We start from the raw sequence: 18,109 nt of genomic DNA, 5'->3' as shown, positions 1-18,109 counted from the left end.
TTCGCGGTGATTCGCTCGCTTGAATTGTCGAAGTTGTTATTGCTCGAAACGGTAAATAAATCGGGATCGCTGGGTTTTGTTTTAAAAATCGCGCGCTTGGCACGATTGCTTTCGAACGGCGGTAAATAACATTATATTCTGTATTATTCTGTAATATTTTTGTAAATGTTCTTCTGTAAATCTTTGTCTTTGAAATTTATGATATTTTCTTCAAAATGTGTGAAATCTGGAAGTGTGTGCGTATGCGTCTTGTATATGTGTGCAGAAGAATTTAGAAAATCGGCGAAAAAACATTCGATTGGCTTCGATGTATTAAAAAAGGTCTCCGTTTTTGGTTGACTCTTCAGTTTGGCATTTTTTCACTTATTATTATTATTCCGCAAAAATAGAGTTGTCATGCACCTAATATTAGAAATCTCAACATTTCTTACTAAAAGAATTGGAACAAAGTACTATGAAAATAAAGAAAGTGGTGATAAAACAAAAAAATATTTATTAATAAATATTCATCAAATAAAAAATATAAATATTAAAAAGTCAAAAAATCATTTCATTATCTTATCTTTTACATAAAAAATATATAATTAATTTAAAACAAACGCTTCAATAATGCTTCTAACAAGACTAGTCCCAGATAGTCAAGGACGTCCATTGTACGTTCATTGGACTTCCGATTCTGGACATTAGAATGTTCATAGGAAGTCCAAATTATGTCCGTCGAACGTCCTGTGGACGTCCACGGAATATATGCAACAACTTTATACGTCCATAGAATATCAAAAACATATTCAATTTTGGACCTATGCTATATACTAATTTTGAACATCTTTTTCTTTTGAAAAACTTACTGCAATAGTGATTACTGTGTGATAATAGATGTTTATTGGAATACGCTAATCATCCAATATATCCTCTGACTATTTTATTAATTTTCTCAGCTTTCACTAAATGTGAGTTAGCCCAGTATTGCAATAAAAGAGTGTGTCCTCAATTTTGAATTTGATTAAAAATATTTAAAAGTATTAAGTAGTTTATAAAAAGTATTACAATTTTTTGGAATTAAATAATTTTCGGGTAATAATACTGATAAAATATGCATATATGTATATTTATATACTAATTTTAATATCACATTATATATGTTTTTAATAGAAAAACATTATAAAAGTAAAATCTAAATGCAGACATCCATAGGATGTTTCAAATAGAACATCCGTATAACGAACATCCGATAAATGTCCATTTTATGTCCATAGATGTGCGGACGTGATTTGGATTTAAAATGGAAATCCTTGGGATATCCAATGGTATCTGAGGTACTTATAGATATAATAAGAAGAATCTGGAATTCTTAGAGGAACATTCAACAAGAAGATGCTTTTCATTTAGTAACACAAGTCAATGCAAACATCGAATTTGATGATTTGATTGAAAATTATTCTTTCTTGGAGTTCTGAATCATTCTTTCAGTGAGTACGAAAGATAGAATGATATCTGTGTGATAATTTTTATTCAAATAGAAAATAGTGCTTTCAAAGCATCCAATTTGAAGAATCTAATAAGAATCTGACATGAGTGATATTCATTTTTAAATGTGACACTCATTCAAATTTTTATCCTCGATTTATCTCGTCATGAATATAAGAAAAAAAAAAGAAAAGAAATTTAATAGAGAATAATTTTTTGTTCAAATAATTATCTGTTAATTTTCTATTATATAATTGTTTTCTATTAAATTTAACAGAATAGGTCTGAAGTTAGAAATCTTATCACAGTCGGTCATTACCAATCGTGAATCTGGATACGAAGACCATTTTACAGCGTTTACGCGTGCGATTGGTTCGCCCCTCCGTGTATTTTTACGCGCGAATCCATCTGGACATTCTGGACAAGCAAGCAATATCCTTTTCTTTTCGCGATCGGGATTTTTGCGAAACGAAGTTAGTCACAATTAGCGTACGGTCGTTGACAATCGTTGCTACGCCGGTTCGATCTTCGATCGCGTCGAATGAACGTCGCTGTAACCGGTACTCCGGACTCCACGGACTCTCGGTAATCGCGTCGTTTGATTTGAACGATTCGCGCGATTTGGGGTGTGAAGACGTGAAGTTAGCAGGGGTTTATAGCGTCGCGTCGTTGCACAGATTGCGCGTCACTTCGCCGTGTTCCCCGGCTAGCGAAGCAGCAGACGGTCGTTTGTGAACATTTGCTAATGGATACGCGATATCGTTCGATACGTGACGTGTTCGCGGTATTTCGTCCCGTTGAAGCCTAAACTGACTTGAGCTCGACGATATCGAATCGACGACCGATTACTTTGACAGTATCAGGTAGGGAAACGCATGACGGCGCGAGCGGGACTTTCGCCTAACCTATATTCCTGGTATTCCTGGGAACGATGTTGATGTCTGCTCGTATCTGTAATATTATCTCTTTTTATTTCCTTGCTTTTCGAGCTTTATCCTCTACTATATTCAAGGCATTGTTCGTTTTTTTTTGTTAAACATATTTTCAAGAATTCATGCACTGTATCATGTTTGTGTTCTTTTTGACAAAGAATATAATAAATATGACGGGAATGTATTAAAAATAATATTTATCTTGTGTAATTAATCACATTGTTAAATTTCTAGACGATATAAGTATCTTGTTATAAAATTGCGAATATTTTATTAAAGTTTATCATGCATTTCTAGATATCCTCCATGGAAGAGCCAAAAGTGATAATGGATTCCAATGACGATCCAGTAGATGATCCAGTATCTTCGGAGGATATTAATATTGTATTTCAACCAGAAATTGTGAGCAACTCCGAGAATAAAAAAAAAAGTACTGAAAGTTGTATTAAAAAAGTTGTAGAAAATGAGTCTGAACTATCACAGTACGATAAAGAAATTTTAAAAGTGCTTGATGAAACAAAAAAATTAATTAAAGAAACTACAATAGCCTATGAGAAAGACTCGTTTATATCAAATATAGAAGTGAACGATTCTAATACATGTTCAGAAACCGTTGAGGAATACAATACAGAAATTGAAGCAGCAGTTGAAGCATCTGAAAATGGCAGTGAGGCTGTAATGATCGAAGAGCTTAACGCAATCGAAACAACTGAAGAAAATAATACAGTCGAAACATTCGAAGAAAATGACGAAATCGAAATAACCGAAGATAATAACGCAGTCGAAACAACCGAAGAGAATAACGCAGTTGAAATAACCGAAGAGAATAACGCAGTCGAAACAGTCGAAGAGAATAACGCAGTCGAAACAATCGAAGAAAATAACGTAGTCGAAACAATCGAAGAGAATAACGCAATCGAAACAACCGAGGAGAATAACGCAGTCGAAACAACTGAAAAGAATAACACAGTTGAAACAACTGAAGAGAATAACGCAATCGAAACAATCGAAGAGAATAACGCAGTCGAAACAATTGAAGAAAGTAACGTAGTTGAAACAATCGGAAAGACTAATGCATTTGAAACAGTCGAAGAGATTAACGCACTTGAAACAATCGGAGAGAATAACGCAGTCGAAACAATTGCAGAGAATACTGCAGTTGAAAGTTCCTGCAAAGAAAACGAATCGATTCATGTAGCTGCGGAAATGACAGAACTAGATATATCCAATTTAACCGACATATGTGACCCAGAGATTTCATTAGCTCTTAATGACTCTTGCAAAGTTCAAGATGATACTATAAATGACAATAGGACGTCTACTGATGATGTTGCAGACGAATCTGAAACGTCATCTAAAGAAAATACTAAAGATTGTGATATCCCAGATGAATCAAGTGATAATGCTGATGACATGCAAGTGTTACAAATTGAAGCTGCATTAGAGAAAAAAGTAGAATCGGAATCTTCAGACAGTAATTTAGAAAATTCCGAAAAGGATGTGTCTGAGAAGAACATTGAGCCCGAAAACACAGAGTTTATACAATTTCCTCATGACAAACAGGACGATTCTCAGATTGAAGGCCAATCTATAGACGCGGAGGATCCATTTGGCGGTGACAATCTTATATCCGAAAACGTGGAACAGGTGGAAACCGACAGCCTCGAGAACGGGCTCAGCTTTAAAAAGATATACGAGCAAGGTAATAATTTGCAAGACGCGGTAAATGCTAGAAATAATGATTGTAATGAGAAGCTTAGTACCGATTCTGCGTTAAACGATCCAAAGGATGCCGATGATAGTATCGATAAAGATGTGGATAATATTGCTGAAACGTCAAATAATGTACAAACAACCATTGATACTCTCGAAAATACTTCAATGGACATTGATCTTCCGGATACCAGTACGTCGGAAATAGGAGCAGGAAATATGTCCTCCACGAAATCACACGATGAACAAGATGAGCAGGCAAAAAAAAATATCGAAGAAATTACACCGATGGAAACAGACGAAGAGCAGACCGATGTATTGCCAGGACAAGATGATGAATTATGTATCATTCCAGATAGCATGAAAGTAATAATACCAAATAAGTCTGGTAAAACAATAGACGACAATCAAAGCGAATCTGTAGTTGCTAAAGATTCAGAATACGAGGAAACAACACAGAAAAGTAGCAAATCTAATTCCGAGCTTCAGAAAAATATTTCACAAAAAGAATTAGTAACTCCAAATGAAAATAAAGCAGAAAGTACTGTAAAGCAGAAAGCAACTATTCCAGATAAGTCAGCAACAAAAGATTTAATTCCAGCAACGGATGTTATTAATATTGATGACGAAAAAACTTCAGAGGTGGAAGAGATTAGTAAAGAGGTATGTAAGCAGTGTGGTGAAGAAAGAGCGTGCAAAATTCAGGTGAAATTTGGTACAGAAAATCATCTTGTATGTTCGAAAACGTGTAAAGCATTATTTAAAGCAGCTAATAGTAAAGTAATTAATATATTAACCGATGATACCAGTTCTAAACGAGAGAAGCGTTGTGCATCTTGCTTACTAATTATAGATGCAAAGGACGAGCGAAATCTTTCTTGGGAAACAATGGAGTTCTGTAATGAGGAATGTTTAGGAAAGTTCCAAAGGAAGTATGGAAGTTACTGTAAAAATTGTAACGGTACAGTTCAAGCTGTGAGTTTAGGGAAATACTGTGTGAGATTTGGATGTGATGTAAGGCAGTTTTGTTGCTCGACATGTTTAGAAGAATTCAAAAAGGGTTTAAAAGTATGTAGTTATTGTCAGAAAGACATAAGTTTTAGCACAGACGGTTTTCTTGCGCCAGTCGGAGAGAAAGGACAGTTTAAAGATTTTTGTACCCAGGACTGTATGGAAAAATATTCGAAATTAAATTCTATGGAGCCACCAGCTACAGAGAAAAAGCCATGCAGCGTTTGTAAGGAGGTAAAATAATTTTTTTGTTCTTCATTCGCTAAATTTATTATAGATCATTTTTAAATATCATGTAATTTTTTTCTTTTTCATAGGAAAAGCTTGTACACTGTGAGGTTCAAATATACAATAGCACTCCAGTAGCTATATGCAGCGAACCTTGCTTTGCTGCATTTAAGTTTGTGAAACAAGTCAAACCTGAACAATGCTCTACCTGCAAAAAATTTTTTGAGTTACCTAATAAGCAACATTTTATTGTGTTTTATGAGAATGAGCCTCATACGTTTTGTAACAAGACGTGTTTAAATATATTTATTATAACAAATAGGAAAATAGTTCCATGTAATTGGTGTAAAGTAAAGAAATATAACTTCGATATGATTAAGAAGGAATTATCAAAAACGGGACAAACTCTGATGATGTGCAGCTTAAATTGTTTAACATTATATCAGGTATTTTATTACTTAAAATAAAGCTGGTTACAGACAACATGGTCATTGTATACATTTGGTCAATGTAATCAAGTAGTTCAACATTGATTGTTCTACGATGTGTTTCGATTGTCTTGTGATTGATCCTACGAAAAAAAATTTAGGTAGAAAAGAACTACCGTTGTCTTCCAATGTCAACATTGGCAATGTACAATTCTAATGGACCACATTCATTTATATAAAAATCAATATCACATTAACCATATTGTCTGGAATTGATTTATAACAACGTATTATTAGATAAGTATAATTAAAAAAATTTTTTTTGTAGGTTTCCATCAATGCAGTATCTGCAAAACGAATTAACTGTGATTTATGTAAAGAATATTCTTTAGCGCATTATCATCTCACAATGTCAGATGCGACAATACGTAATTTTTGTTCGTACAATTGCGTCATGAATTTTCAAGCACAATACACTAAATCCCCTATAACTATACCGTCGAGCGATGATCCCGTGCCTACAGGCTTGCCCAAGAGGACTACATTACCACAAAGAAGTACGAATCAAATTATTCCCAACGAGATACAAAATAAGAAAACTATGCCCGTTATCTCTTCCGTAACGAGCTTAGCTACGATAGGGAATGGATCAACAAGTCCGACACCGCAGCAAAACAGTGTGGTAATGTCTGCGAATGCGAATCAAACAACACAGATGGTATGCAAGCAACAAGTGATTACCAGACCACCTAGTCCAGTGAAAGTGCATAACAAGAGTATACAGTGCAAGCCTATAGTACATACAAAAGGGGTTTATGTGCGTCCTCATCCTTGTACAAAGGCGACACAAACGACGGAAACCGTTCAACAGGTGGTCATACCCATACCAGTTCCAATTTATGTTCCATTTCCAATGCATATGTATAGTATGCCTTTCCCAGTTCCAATGCCTTTTCCTCTGCCCATTCCTGTTCCCCTATTCATACCTACTACGAGAAATAGTGCTAAAGGAATTATGAAAGATATCAAGAAAATACAAGAGAAAATACCAGCTGATCCGTATGAAGCCGAACTCCTTATGATGGCCGAGATGGTAGCTACCGGAAAAAAAATCAACGACAGTGATTCGGATTCAGTAGGCGACAGGTAAACAATAATATTGTTTATGGATTGAAAATTAGAATATTAGAATGACTCAGCTAATTAAAATTTAAATCAAAGATAAGAAAGAACAATGAACGCTAGTTCTTGCGTTGCATTAATATATTGTTTAACGAATTTGTCTTATCTAAATCAGTTAAGCTGCGAAGTCATACAATTAAACTCGTTTCATGAATTCAAAACAATTTTCATCAATTTTTAAAATAAATTTAAAATTCATGGTCTCAGGCTAAGAGCATGTATTTAACTCGGGTGAAACAAATAAAGAAATTTTTTTATATAACGCAAGGACTGTTGCAATGCACTTTTTTTATCTTTCATTTAAAGTTTACAGATAATTTGACTGCAGAACTGTCTACAATATTTAATAACAATATGATGTTTAATTCTGCACTGAATAAATTTAGAATAGAAGGAAATGCATTAATACTTCACAAGATAATATTAAGCTGATAATCTAGCCAAAGATACAAAATTGTTATATTCATTTGTTTCTTAAAAATTTTATTTCTATTTATCTCACGCACCAAAAGCAAATATTTCTGTTTAGGGAAGATGACACAGCTGGTCAAGCCAATTTACATAGTGATGGTTTCAGTCCAGAAGCAGTTGATTCCAGTAATGCCTTTGGAGATGACATGTTGCAAATGGCGTTAAAAATGGCCACGGGGGAAATAGATGAGCCGGCAGTCGATTTGGAAGCTGCTTTGACTCCGAACACAATTACAGCTACGCAGGCACCACCAGAAAACGCTTTGGACAACGATGGTATGTAATGTAGCTTAAAAATGAATTAATATGATATATTAATAATCAAGTCTCATCATTTATTGTTAAAATTATACATTTGTTAACATATTTTTTTTATTCATACATTTTTCAGTACAATCAGACCGATTAATGGTTGCTTCTAGAGGAAGGAAACGTGTTGTGCCATACAAACCTCGATCATCACCAGCCAAACGGATGAGACGCGTCTCTGGTACAAATGATGTGCCATTGATGCCACCGCCGGAATCACAGCCACTCCCGCAACCACGAATTATGGAGCCGATAGAAAAACCTGATGCTAATATGGCATTAAAATATACATTTGGCGTAAATGCATGGAGGCAATGGGTTCGTAACTGTTTCTATTTACATAACAACGAGACAGAAATATTACTATGGATGATTTTAAAAATATACAGGTCGTGGGAAAGAATGCCGAGTTAGAAAAACAAATTACAACGACGAGAAAGATAAAGTTCAAAACAGATCTGTTACAACTTACCGCGGACGAGTTAAATTATTCACTATGCCTCTTTGTGAAAGAAGTGAGAAAACCGAATGGTGCAGAATATGCTCCCGATACAATATATTATCTTTGCTTAGGTAAATCAACTTTTGAATAATACGAGAATCAGCATTTACAATTAGATATATCAGATAAGATAGAGCAAAGTTATTCCGTCATTTTCAACTTTAAAGTTATATAAAATTTACAACAACATACAATATCTTTTTGCAGTAACTTAACTAACATAACCAGGAAATGTAACTCGTTACTTGTAATGAAATTACAGTTACAAGTTACTTTTTTGGTAACTTTACTGGTAAACTACATTACTTTTTTTTTATAACCATAACGATAATGTAGTTATATTTTTTTGGTAATAATAACGAATTTTACAATTATTTTTATCGTTACTTTACACATGATTGGACACAGGTCACTCATAGCTTGAGACTAGAAAGCCTCTAGGCACTTGTCCGCTATGATTGATGATTGTCGATTTTTAAAAAGTAACGAAAAGTTACTTTCTCAAGTAACGGTAATTAACGAGTTACTTTAAAAAATCAGTAACTAATAACAGTAACTTGTTACTCTTTCTATTCAGTAACGAGTAACTGTAACTTGTTACTTTTAAAAAATAACTTTCCATTTCCTATTTATAACTACTTTATACAATCATGATTGTTTCTTGAAAGTACAAATATGATCTCTAAAGTTCAGTATACGCTGTTCAGAAACGTGAATAATATCGTGAGAAATGGACGAAATAGCTCTCTTTACCCTATTTTTTTTCATAAACCTTGGTTTTAGTATTATTCAATATATTTTTTTCATGTATTTATTTTAGGAATACAGCAATATCTATTTGAAAACCACAGGATTGATAACATATTCACGGATCCGTACTATGAGAAATTTACAGATTGCCTAAACGAGGTAGCGAAAAGGTTCTCTGTACTGTTCAACGATGCACGTAAGTGTTTTGCTATCCGTAATTGCACATTTTTATTTCCAACATTTTGTCTTTTCGAACACCATATTGTCTGTTTTGCAGAATATATCGTGACTAGGGTAGAAGAAGAACATTTATGGGAATGCAAACAATTAGGTGCCCATTCTCCACATGTTCTGTTAAGCACGCTCATGTTCTTTAATACGAAACATTTTAATCTTGTGGTAAGTCCACCATGAGATTGGTTAATAAATCATATAACTCTTTATTGTAATATTTTGTTGCAGCATTAATAAATATTTATCGAATGCTTGTCCATATCTTTTTTAGACAGTAGATGAGCATATGCAACTTTCTTTTTCTCATATTATGAAGCATTGGAAGCGTAATCCAGCAGCTCAACCTCCCACGGCAGTGGCAGGAAAAGTTCCTGGCTCAAGAAACGTCCTTCTAAGATTTTATCCGCCACAATCAGCTCTTGGTTAGTTATAATGTATTTACATATATACTATACAAATTTTATTAATGCTGATTTATTGATACAAATTATTATTTATTATTTATTATTCCTTTTTAAAGAAGCTAATTCACGGAAAAAGAAGGTATATGAACAACAAGAAAATGAGGAGAATGCATTAAAATGCCCTGTTAAATTATACGAATTCTACTTGTCGAAATGGTATGTATGTATATTATGACTGAACAAACAAAAACATTAAGTTTAATTTATTGCGTAAATTTTGATTGCTATGTTACACTATCTTGTATTTGAAATATTTCAGTCCTGAAAGCGTTAAGACGAGAAATGATGTCTTCTATCTATTGCCAGAACGTAGTTGCGTCCCAGATAGTCCGGTATGGTACTCGACATCGCCCCTCGCGAAGGAACAGCTCATCAAAATGTTACATCGTATTAAAATGGTTAAAGAAATTAATGTAGCTTTACTATCGAGTTAATTTAATCTATTAAAAAATGATCTCTTATATATTGTTAAGGCAGTAAGTAAAGAAAAGCAAAAGAAGGAAGACTTATCTATTTTAACACTTTGACATTGTCCGAAAATTAGAGTTCAACTCCGAACTCTGCAGTATATATATTTCATTAAACGATATGTATATTGTAAAAATGAAATCTCTTAAATGTTTTTCTTAAACACGTATCAATATTTAACTTGTATTCTTACAGAAAAATATTGTTCTTAACTTTCATAAAAATTCATATATAATGAAACGTTGCCATATATGATAAGATGTTAGGTTTTTGCCTACTGAAATGTATGTACACAAAGTGTTAAAATGGTGAACAGAAGAATGATGATTATAAAAATCGGACAGTGCGATATAGAAATATAGGATTAATTGAGTTTTCCAGTTTCTATTGTATATTTTTCACTTCCCAATAAAAATTAATTCAAATTAGTTCATTAATTAAAAACTTCGAAATTATGAGTTATATATATATATATATTATATATATTATATATATATATATATATGCATTATTTAAACTTTATATTTACGAGATTTCTACAGAAAATCTATTTATTTTCTTTTTTTCTTATAATTAATACTAAAAATCTTTGTTTATAAATTCAGTAATTAATATTAAGTGAAAATAGACCTATAAACTTAAATACACATGAGTAAAAAACGTCATATTCAGTCAAGACGGTCTTTCGTGCCTAATAATATTTCTTATGATTTTATATAATTTCTAGATCAAGCTATTGTTTATGTATCAGTTTGAAACACAGTCTTAAATCAAAGCAAGAATAATAGTATCACAAATTGACAAACAATTTAATATTATTATTGCAAGTAATGATTTGATAAGCATCTTAACTCCCCGAAATAATCGGTGTGCAGTTAGCTTGATCTGGAAATTGTATAAATTTACAAGAAATATTAGACATGAAGAATCTCCTTAATCAAATATCGAGTTTTTCACTCATGTGAATTCAATAATTGTATAAAATCCTAATTTTTTCTATGACAATTACGATAGATTATGATAACGGTGCGAATATCATTACAAAGATATAGAATTGTAACAAAAAACAAATATATTTATTTCATTCTAATTCCTTATACAGATTGAAAAATGCTATACAAAAGTTTACCCAGTTTTCTGCGGACGTACGAAAGTGCGCTTGTGTTTTTGCCTACGTTTAGTAATTTCCATTTCATGTAATTTTGTGTACACTTCATCAAATATTTCATTTTGATCCTCCTTGGGGATAGTTTCCCTAAATAAGAAGATATAAATTAAAACGAATAATCGTTAAAAAGAATATTACAAAAAGATTATTATGTCTTGTTTTCTTACCGATATTTTTTCATTAAATCGTACTTTTCCCAAGGTGTCGCTGTAGCTTTAGCTTTCATAATGCGTTTATTAGAAAGCTGTAACTCTGTTATACCTTTCAACTCTTGACGCTCCCATTTCTCTAACCATGGACGAGGATTAAGTTGCACTTTGATCTCATTCACAGGTACTGGTGCATCTTCTGGCAAATACTCTGGTTCCATATCAAAAGGAAAGGTACTATATTCTGCTGGTGCGTCCCGCAAGTATCGTAGATGCGAATCCAATCTTCTTTCAAGCCTAAATATGTGTCATGAGTAAAATCATCGAAAAGAAACATTTCAGAGCAATTTATGTAAATGATTGTACAACAGAAAAAACAGTTTTGCACACACAAATATTGTAAGATTTTTTAAAATATGATTAGTTCTTACTCCAATTCTTTACTGGATTTAAATGTATAACCAATTATGTCAAAGAATCTTACACAGTTGCAAAGCTTGTCTGTTCTGCTGAATGCAGCCAATAATTATATTTACCTAAGACATTCTATCTTCTGTATTGCAGGATCATATAACTCATAGATTACTTCGATTCCTTGGTTATTAACTATGTTTCTCAATACACATGTGGCTCTCAGGCCAGATCCTTTTCGCTCGATACATATGCCAACAAACTTATTAACTTTTCCAGGAGCATGTGGTTCAGAATATGTTACAGCTAATACAGAACCAACATAGAACTCGGGTATCGCTACGTGTGTGCGCCTTGCCATCATATCCATGCGCTCCAACTTTTCTCGGAGTGAGTTACGATACTTGGGATCTGGATCTGGTAAAAATTCAGGATATATAAATCGATACCTATCAGATATCGCTTTCTTCTGTTTAATGTTTTGTTTTGATATCTTATTATTTTGTGATTCTTGTAGTACTGAGTCTTGAGTGGTTGTAGAGAAATTTCCTCTAACTGCATAGCCTAAAAAAATAACTTTGTATAGCCTTAAAATTTTTATGTATATGATAAGAACAAAGTCGTACTTTGATATTGTCATATAACAATCAAATTCTTCAACATCACAAAAGAGAAGATTTAAAAAAAAAATGAAAAAATTTAGAAATAAATGAATGACACAAAATAAAAAATATTTTTAATTGTATTTTATTTTTTTTAATTGTGAAAATTTATCTCAAATGTATTTATTCTCATTTTAATCATAGCGATATCCCGAGTATAACAAATCTTTTGAAACAATAAAATAGAAAAATTAAACTTTAAAAAATTTTAATTTCACTTTTGTGAATGTCATTGTTGCCGGTAATATAATTTAATAAATTTGTTTCGTTATTGTGCAGCAAATTGAGAAAGATTGAAAAAGCACAGGAATAGAATGTGATCAAATCTAACATAACCTACGTATTATTTTCGCTACTTGCAGTCTACTGTAATCGCGAGAGAAAATCCTTGATATCACAACCATTGTTTTAATTTTCTGTTGTTATTCTCATACATTTATTTAGACACGCACAAATTTTTTTTCTCTTTTAAAAAAATAATTATTTTCGTGAAGTCCGGAATTCAATTCTAAGCTTCTATTATTACAGTGATGAGTGAAGCGCAGAATTTGGCGGTATATTCGAGAAACTCATATAATCTATCGGTATTGCAGAACATTCGTGATTAACAAGTTCTCATGAAAGAAAATTATGAGAAAAACATATTTTGCAAGAAGTAAATAAAGTAAAAAGCCGCAAATTTCAATGTTTAAATTTAGGAGTTAAATTGATGATATTAGGCAAACATATAATAGAGACTCTGTAATAAGAATCGCGACACTTTTTTACATATCAGAGTATACTCGATTGCATATCTTGATTGTGTGTGTGAAAGTACAGAATTGGTAAATTTATTAGAAAAATTTATTATAGATACTAATAAAATTATAAATATTTCAATAAACTTGTTCACTTTTGTAATTTTAACTTTGTTTAAAGATACACGATAAAATGTTTAAATTTTTTAAATAATAATTTTGTAAGAAAAAAGGTATTATAAACCAAACAATTCTTCTCATATGTATTTTCGACACATAATATACAGAAATTTATTTGTTAATGTCTTTAAAATATCTAATTTTAATTATATTATTGTAATTTAAAAGTAACATGAATATAAGTATACAAATATAGAATGGGAGTTCCTGAAACACGATTAGATTAATCAACGCATGACTTTCTCACATGTTTTGACTTTTATTAAAAGATTTCTGTCTCTAACATATAATAAGGATCCTATAATAACATATAATAAGGACATATCAAATAAATATATAACATCACTGGATAAGATCATTTGGATCAATAAGCATGCAGCATTAAGTTGCCATATTGATTTAGATTCTATGCATAATGGAAAAAATATTAGGAACAAGAATTATTATTAAGAATTGAAGAAATGAAAAAAATAGGAGTAGAAGCAAAATGTCTTATATGTTTTTCCTTATTTATATGTTATGTTTAGAATCTCTATTTTTTCATTTAATTTTATTTAATTAATATTTATTTATATTAAGGAATAGGAGATATGATATGACATGACACATGTAATTGCATTAATACAATGCAATTACAGATCTTCGTAGCTTGATAAAAATAAGTGCAAAAGTCTCATCTTACAAAATAATATTGCTTCTATGAGAAAAATATAATTGAAGTCCATTATATTATCTGCTAAATTTATATACATATATAAGAAGCAGATAATTTTATTTACTATAATATAACTTTGTTATAATATTTTTATTACAAGATTTTTATGAGTAAAATTGTAAGATCCGACTCTCACAGCTTCGTAAGAAATAAAATTTTATTTTAACTTCTTATTGTTATTTTCATACTTTGAAATTATTGCTATGTTATATATTTTATCTGAAAATAGCGATTTTCGACACTTGTTTTATTCAATGTCGACCCATAATTTGAAAAACTGCACTTTAAATTGAAATTGGCGCGAATTGATGCAATGACCGGAGCGACATCTTCTGACTATTGCGTACATTTAGAAAAGTAACTAAAATGTGTGATTATTGCGATTATGGTTATGTTTTCCGAGTGCCTGTCGTCTAGAAAGACTTGAGTTAATTTTGAGTGATTCAAAGTTGAAACGAGTGAATTCCTTCATCATACCTTTGTAAATTATATTCCACGGATGTAATTAAAAGTATATAATATGCAGTACGTAATCAAATAATTATTACATGTACAGAATAACCTAATTGCGAGTACACAGTCGTTGAAAATCCGCGGCGGAGACAATTTGAGGTTATACGAGATGAAGAGATCGCATTCACGAAGGGACGAGGACGAGAACGAGGAACGTTCTCGTAATCGCAGGGACCGTAAACATGACGACTTCAAAGAACTAAAGCATAACGGCGATCACAGGAGTTCCAGGTACTACGATGATCACAGGAGTTCCAGACGCAATGACGAGCACAGGAGTTCCAAGCGGGACGACAGTTATCGCGGTTCAAAGCGCGATAACGATCATCGGAATTCCCGGCGTGACGATCATAGAGATCGTAGGTACAACGACGATCGTGGAGATCTCAGGGACAGCGACGGCGAAGCAGGTGGGAAGCGGAATTCGCCGCGGGAAGAGATCGGCAACAGGTATTACGGAGAACCGGATAAAGCGCGAGAGAATCCGGAGGATACCAAGCAGAAGCGGACGGTAGATCTTTTGACCTCGAGGACGGGAGGCGCGTACATCCCACCTGCCAAATTGCGTATGCTCCAAGCAGAGATCACTGACAAGTCAGGAGCCGCTTACCAACGTATTGCCTGGGAAGCGTTGAAGAAATCTATTCACGGATACATCAATAAAGTGAATACCAGCAACATCGGGATCATAACGCGAGAGTTGCTGCGCGAGAATATTGTCCGAGGTAGAGGTCTGTTAGCACGGTCTATTATTCAGGCACAAGCTGCGTCTCCAACATTCACTCCAGTTTACGCGGCACTGACATCTATAATCAATTCCAAGTTTCCTAACATAGGCGAGCTGGTGCTGAAGCGGCTTGTTCTGCAATTCAAACGTGGATTCAAAAGGAACGATAAACCTTTGTGCATTTCTTCAGGAACTTTTATAGCACATTTGGTTAACCAGCGTGTGGCTTATGAGATTATCGCTTTGGAAATCTTGACTCTACTGCTGGAAACGCCAACTGACGATTCCGTCGAAGTAGCTATTGCGTTTTTGAAGGAATGTGGTATGAAACTGACAGAGGTTTCGCGAAGGGGTATCGAGGCTATCTTTGAAATGTTGAGAAACATACTGCACGAGGGACAATTGGATAAGCGAGTCCAGTATATGATAGAAGTTATGTTCCAGATCAGGAAGGATGGATTTAAGGATCACGAGGCTGTACCTGAAGAACTGGATCTCGTGGAGGAGGAACATCAAATCACTCATTTAATAAGATTGGACGACGAGATGGAAGCGCAAGATATATTAAATGTGTTCAAGTTTGACACCGACTATCTTGCCTCCGAAGAGAAGTACAAGCAATTGTGTAAAGAAATTCTTGGCTCGGACGTCAGTGATTCGGAAGGCGACGATGAAGATGGGGAAGAGGAAAGCTCGGATAATGACAGCAGCACGGAACAAACGGAGGGAAAAGAAGGAGTAATCCTCGATAATACGGAAACAAATCTGACCGCACTTCGACGGACTATATATCTGACTATACACTCTTCGCTCGATTTCGAGGAGTGTGCGCATAAATTGATGAAAATGCAACTGAAACCTGGACAGGAGATCGAACTATGTCATATGTTTTTAGACTGTTGTGCGGAAATGCGGACGTACGAGAAGTTCTTCGGCCTTCTGGCCGGTCGGTTTTGCGCCATTAATAAAATATATGTGACGCCTTTCGAGCAAATTTTCAAAGATTCTTACCACACGATACACCGCCTCGACACGAACAAGTTGCGGAATGTATCGAAATTCTTCGCGCATTTATTGTTTACAGATTCCATATCGTGGAGCGTACTTTCATGTATAAAACTGAACGAAGAAGACACCACGAGTTCCAACAGAATATTTATCAAGATCTTGTTTCAGGAGCTCTCCGAGTACATGGGTCTGGCAAAGTTGAACGAACGGGTTAAAGACGTAACGTTGCAGGAGGTGTTTGAAGGACTGTTCCCCAGAGATGATCCAAAAAACACGCGTTTCGCGATCAACTTCTTTACGTCGATCGGTTTGGGTGGTTTGACAGACGATTTGAGAGAACATTTAAAGTCCCATCCGAAGCCAATTGCTGTGCCGGCATTAATTACCAAGGAAGAAGAACCCTCGAGCTCTGACGAGTCTAGCAGTTCGTCATCCAGTTCCAGCTCGTCTAGTTCGACGACAACCGATTCTTCTTCATCATCGTCAGAGGATGAAGTTCCGGCAAAGAAGAAGAAAAAGAAAGTGCTGCAAAAACGAAAAGAAAATAAATCGAAATCGAGAGACAAAAAGGAAGAGAAAACTAAAAAAGTGCCCAGCAAGAAAAAGAAAGGCAAGACATTGAAAAAGGACAAATAAAACAGATATAGAAATTAAGTAATACAAAAATAATAGACTTTTTTATAAGTTATAATGTATGATAAAGCTATTCTGTACAAATTATATTCTATGATTTACATTTGACTAAGTTTTTAAAATTCCGAGCAGGAATAATAAATGGACATACAATATTTATTCTATTTTGCATACTATTTACTATTCGATAGACATATGTTAAAATCATGAATCCGCATTCGTCTATTTTAACAACTTAATTACTTGATAAAGTTATTTCTGTTGTCTTATCATTTAATTATATTCTATGTTTTAACATTTCCAGAAGACGTCGAAGAGCGCCTCTGAGTTTCTAAATAATATTCTCGGAATTTAGTTAACGATCTTTCCCATTTTCACAAGGCGATAAGAACGGAATGGGTTGCTCTCCGGAAGATGGGAACGCGTTATCGTTATTGTCAACAACCGGAGCCTCGTGCCGTCCCTGACAATGAACACAAGATGGCAACGATAGCAAAGAGCGCGCACACCGCGGCCGCGGCCGCGCCTCCACGTCGTCGCTTGTGGATGCGTGTGCAGCATGCCGCCGCCGTCAACCGTGTGATTGTGTGCGTAACGCGCGGGGAGGTACGCAGGCTATTTTGACGGGAAGGTCACATGACTAGACGGCTGTCGGCGTTCGATTCACACAGACACGTGCCGCCGACCGCGCGTCGTAACCGAGCTATGCGCGTTGCGGCCTACGTCGCATTGCACGTGTATGCGGATTGTGCAGCGTGTATACACCGTATACACTCTCTACACACGCGTATGACGCGCACACACCTGCTCTCCTCGGCCGACGCGACGCGACGAGGGAACCAGGGGACCAGGGGACGCAGGGATGTGTGGCCAGGACCGTGAGATGAATGGAGACAAAAGAAATTCGTATATCGTGGGTCCCTTGATAAAAGAGTAAAACGCTATTCTTCCGTAATTTTGTCTCTGCTTTCTTTTACTGTATATCATATTTTTAGATGTCAGTACGTCGTGGCTTCGATGAAACTTCTTGGTTTATTGTGTCCTGAA

At 34.3% G+C, this 18,109-nt stretch overlaps 3 protein-coding genes across 5 annotated transcripts; 2 read left to right on the top strand and 1 right to left on the bottom strand.

The window, feature by feature from the left end:
• Positions 1 to 1,806: 1,806 nt before the first annotated feature.
• Positions 1,807 to 10,587, top strand: woc (zinc finger protein without children). Of its 3 annotated transcripts, none has more exons than XM_087406021.1 (12): positions 1,807 to 2,330; positions 2,697 to 5,357; positions 5,441 to 5,797; positions 6,108 to 6,925; positions 7,491 to 7,708; positions 7,824 to 8,059; positions 8,131 to 8,314; positions 9,064 to 9,189; positions 9,271 to 9,392; positions 9,499 to 9,649; positions 9,751 to 9,847; positions 9,951 to 10,587. In XM_087406021.1, the coding sequence occupies exons 2-12, from the start codon at positions 2,706 to 2,708 to the stop codon at positions 10,123 to 10,125; spliced, it is 5,136 nt and encodes a 1,711-aa protein (XP_087262147.1). In that variant the 5' UTR covers positions 1,807 to 2,330; positions 2,697 to 2,705; the 3' UTR covers positions 10,126 to 10,587. The 3 variants fall into 3 exon arrangements, with proteins under 3 accessions (XP_087262147.1, XP_087262148.1, XP_087262146.1); XM_087406022.1 differs by having other exon boundaries at positions 1,810 to 2,330; positions 7,539 to 7,708; positions 9,748 to 9,847; XM_087406020.1 differs by having other exon boundaries at positions 1,811 to 2,330; positions 9,748 to 9,847.
• Positions 10,588 to 11,208: 621 nt separating this feature from the next.
• mRpL19 (mitochondrial ribosomal protein L19) lies at positions 11,209 to 13,121 on the bottom strand. The gene is made up of 4 exons (XM_011056745.2): positions 12,890 to 13,121; positions 12,013 to 12,451; positions 11,495 to 11,773; positions 11,209 to 11,414 (listed from the first exon to the last, which is right to left on the bottom strand). Exons 1-4 carry the CDS (start codon positions 12,951 to 12,953, stop codon positions 11,285 to 11,287), a joined length of 912 nt encoding a protein of 303 aa, XP_011055047.1. The 5' UTR covers positions 12,954 to 13,121; the 3' UTR covers positions 11,209 to 11,284.
• A 1,112-nt stretch (positions 13,122 to 14,233) lies between these two features.
• ncm (pre-mRNA-splicing factor nucampholin) lies at positions 14,234 to 17,226 on the top strand. The gene has a single exon (XM_011056746.2). It carries the CDS (start codon positions 14,804 to 14,806, stop codon positions 17,063 to 17,065), a length of 2,262 nt encoding a protein of 753 aa, XP_011055048.1. The 5' UTR covers positions 14,234 to 14,803; the 3' UTR covers positions 17,066 to 17,226.
• Positions 17,227 to 18,109: the final 883 nt, after the last annotated feature.

Source organism: Acromyrmex echinatior, chromosome 4 (genome assembly GCF_024713525.1).
Source record: "Acromyrmex echinatior isolate Ae372 chromosome 4, ASM2471352v2, whole genome shotgun sequence".
Lineage (NCBI taxonomy): Eukaryota > Metazoa > Arthropoda > Insecta > Hymenoptera > Formicidae > Acromyrmex > Acromyrmex echinatior.
This window is presented reverse-complemented; position numbering and strand designations above follow the sequence as displayed.

Excerpts from the sequence above, each read along its gene's own strand:
- woc (XM_087406020.1), top strand. The coding sequence starts at position 2,706 with ATGGAAGAGCCAAAAGTGATAATGGATTCCAATGACGATCCAGTAGAT. Across the intron at positions 6,926-7,490 it reads TCGGATTCAGTAGGCGACAG|GGAAGATGACACAGCTGGTC; the intron begins GTAAACAATAAT and ends ATTTCTGTTTAG. Across the intron at positions 9,190-9,270 it reads TGTACTGTTCAACGATGCAC|AATATATCGTGACTAGGGTA; the intron begins GTAAGTGTTTTG and ends TCTGTTTTGCAG.
- mRpL19 (XM_011056745.2), bottom strand. The coding sequence starts at position 12,953 with ATGGTTGTGATATCAAGGATTTTCTCTCGCGATTACAGTAGACTGCAA. Across the intron at positions 12,452-12,889 it reads GCAAGTAGCGAAAATAATAC|GCTATGCAGTTAGAGGAAAT; the intron begins GTAGGTTATGTT and ends TTATTTTTTTAG. Across the intron at positions 11,774-12,012 it reads CAGAAGATAGAATGTCTTAG|GCTTGAAAGAAGATTGGATT; the intron begins GTAAATATAATT and ends ACACATATTTAG.
- ncm (XM_011056746.2), top strand. The coding sequence starts at position 14,804 with ATGAAGAGATCGCATTCACGAAGGGACGAGGACGAGAACGAGGAACGT.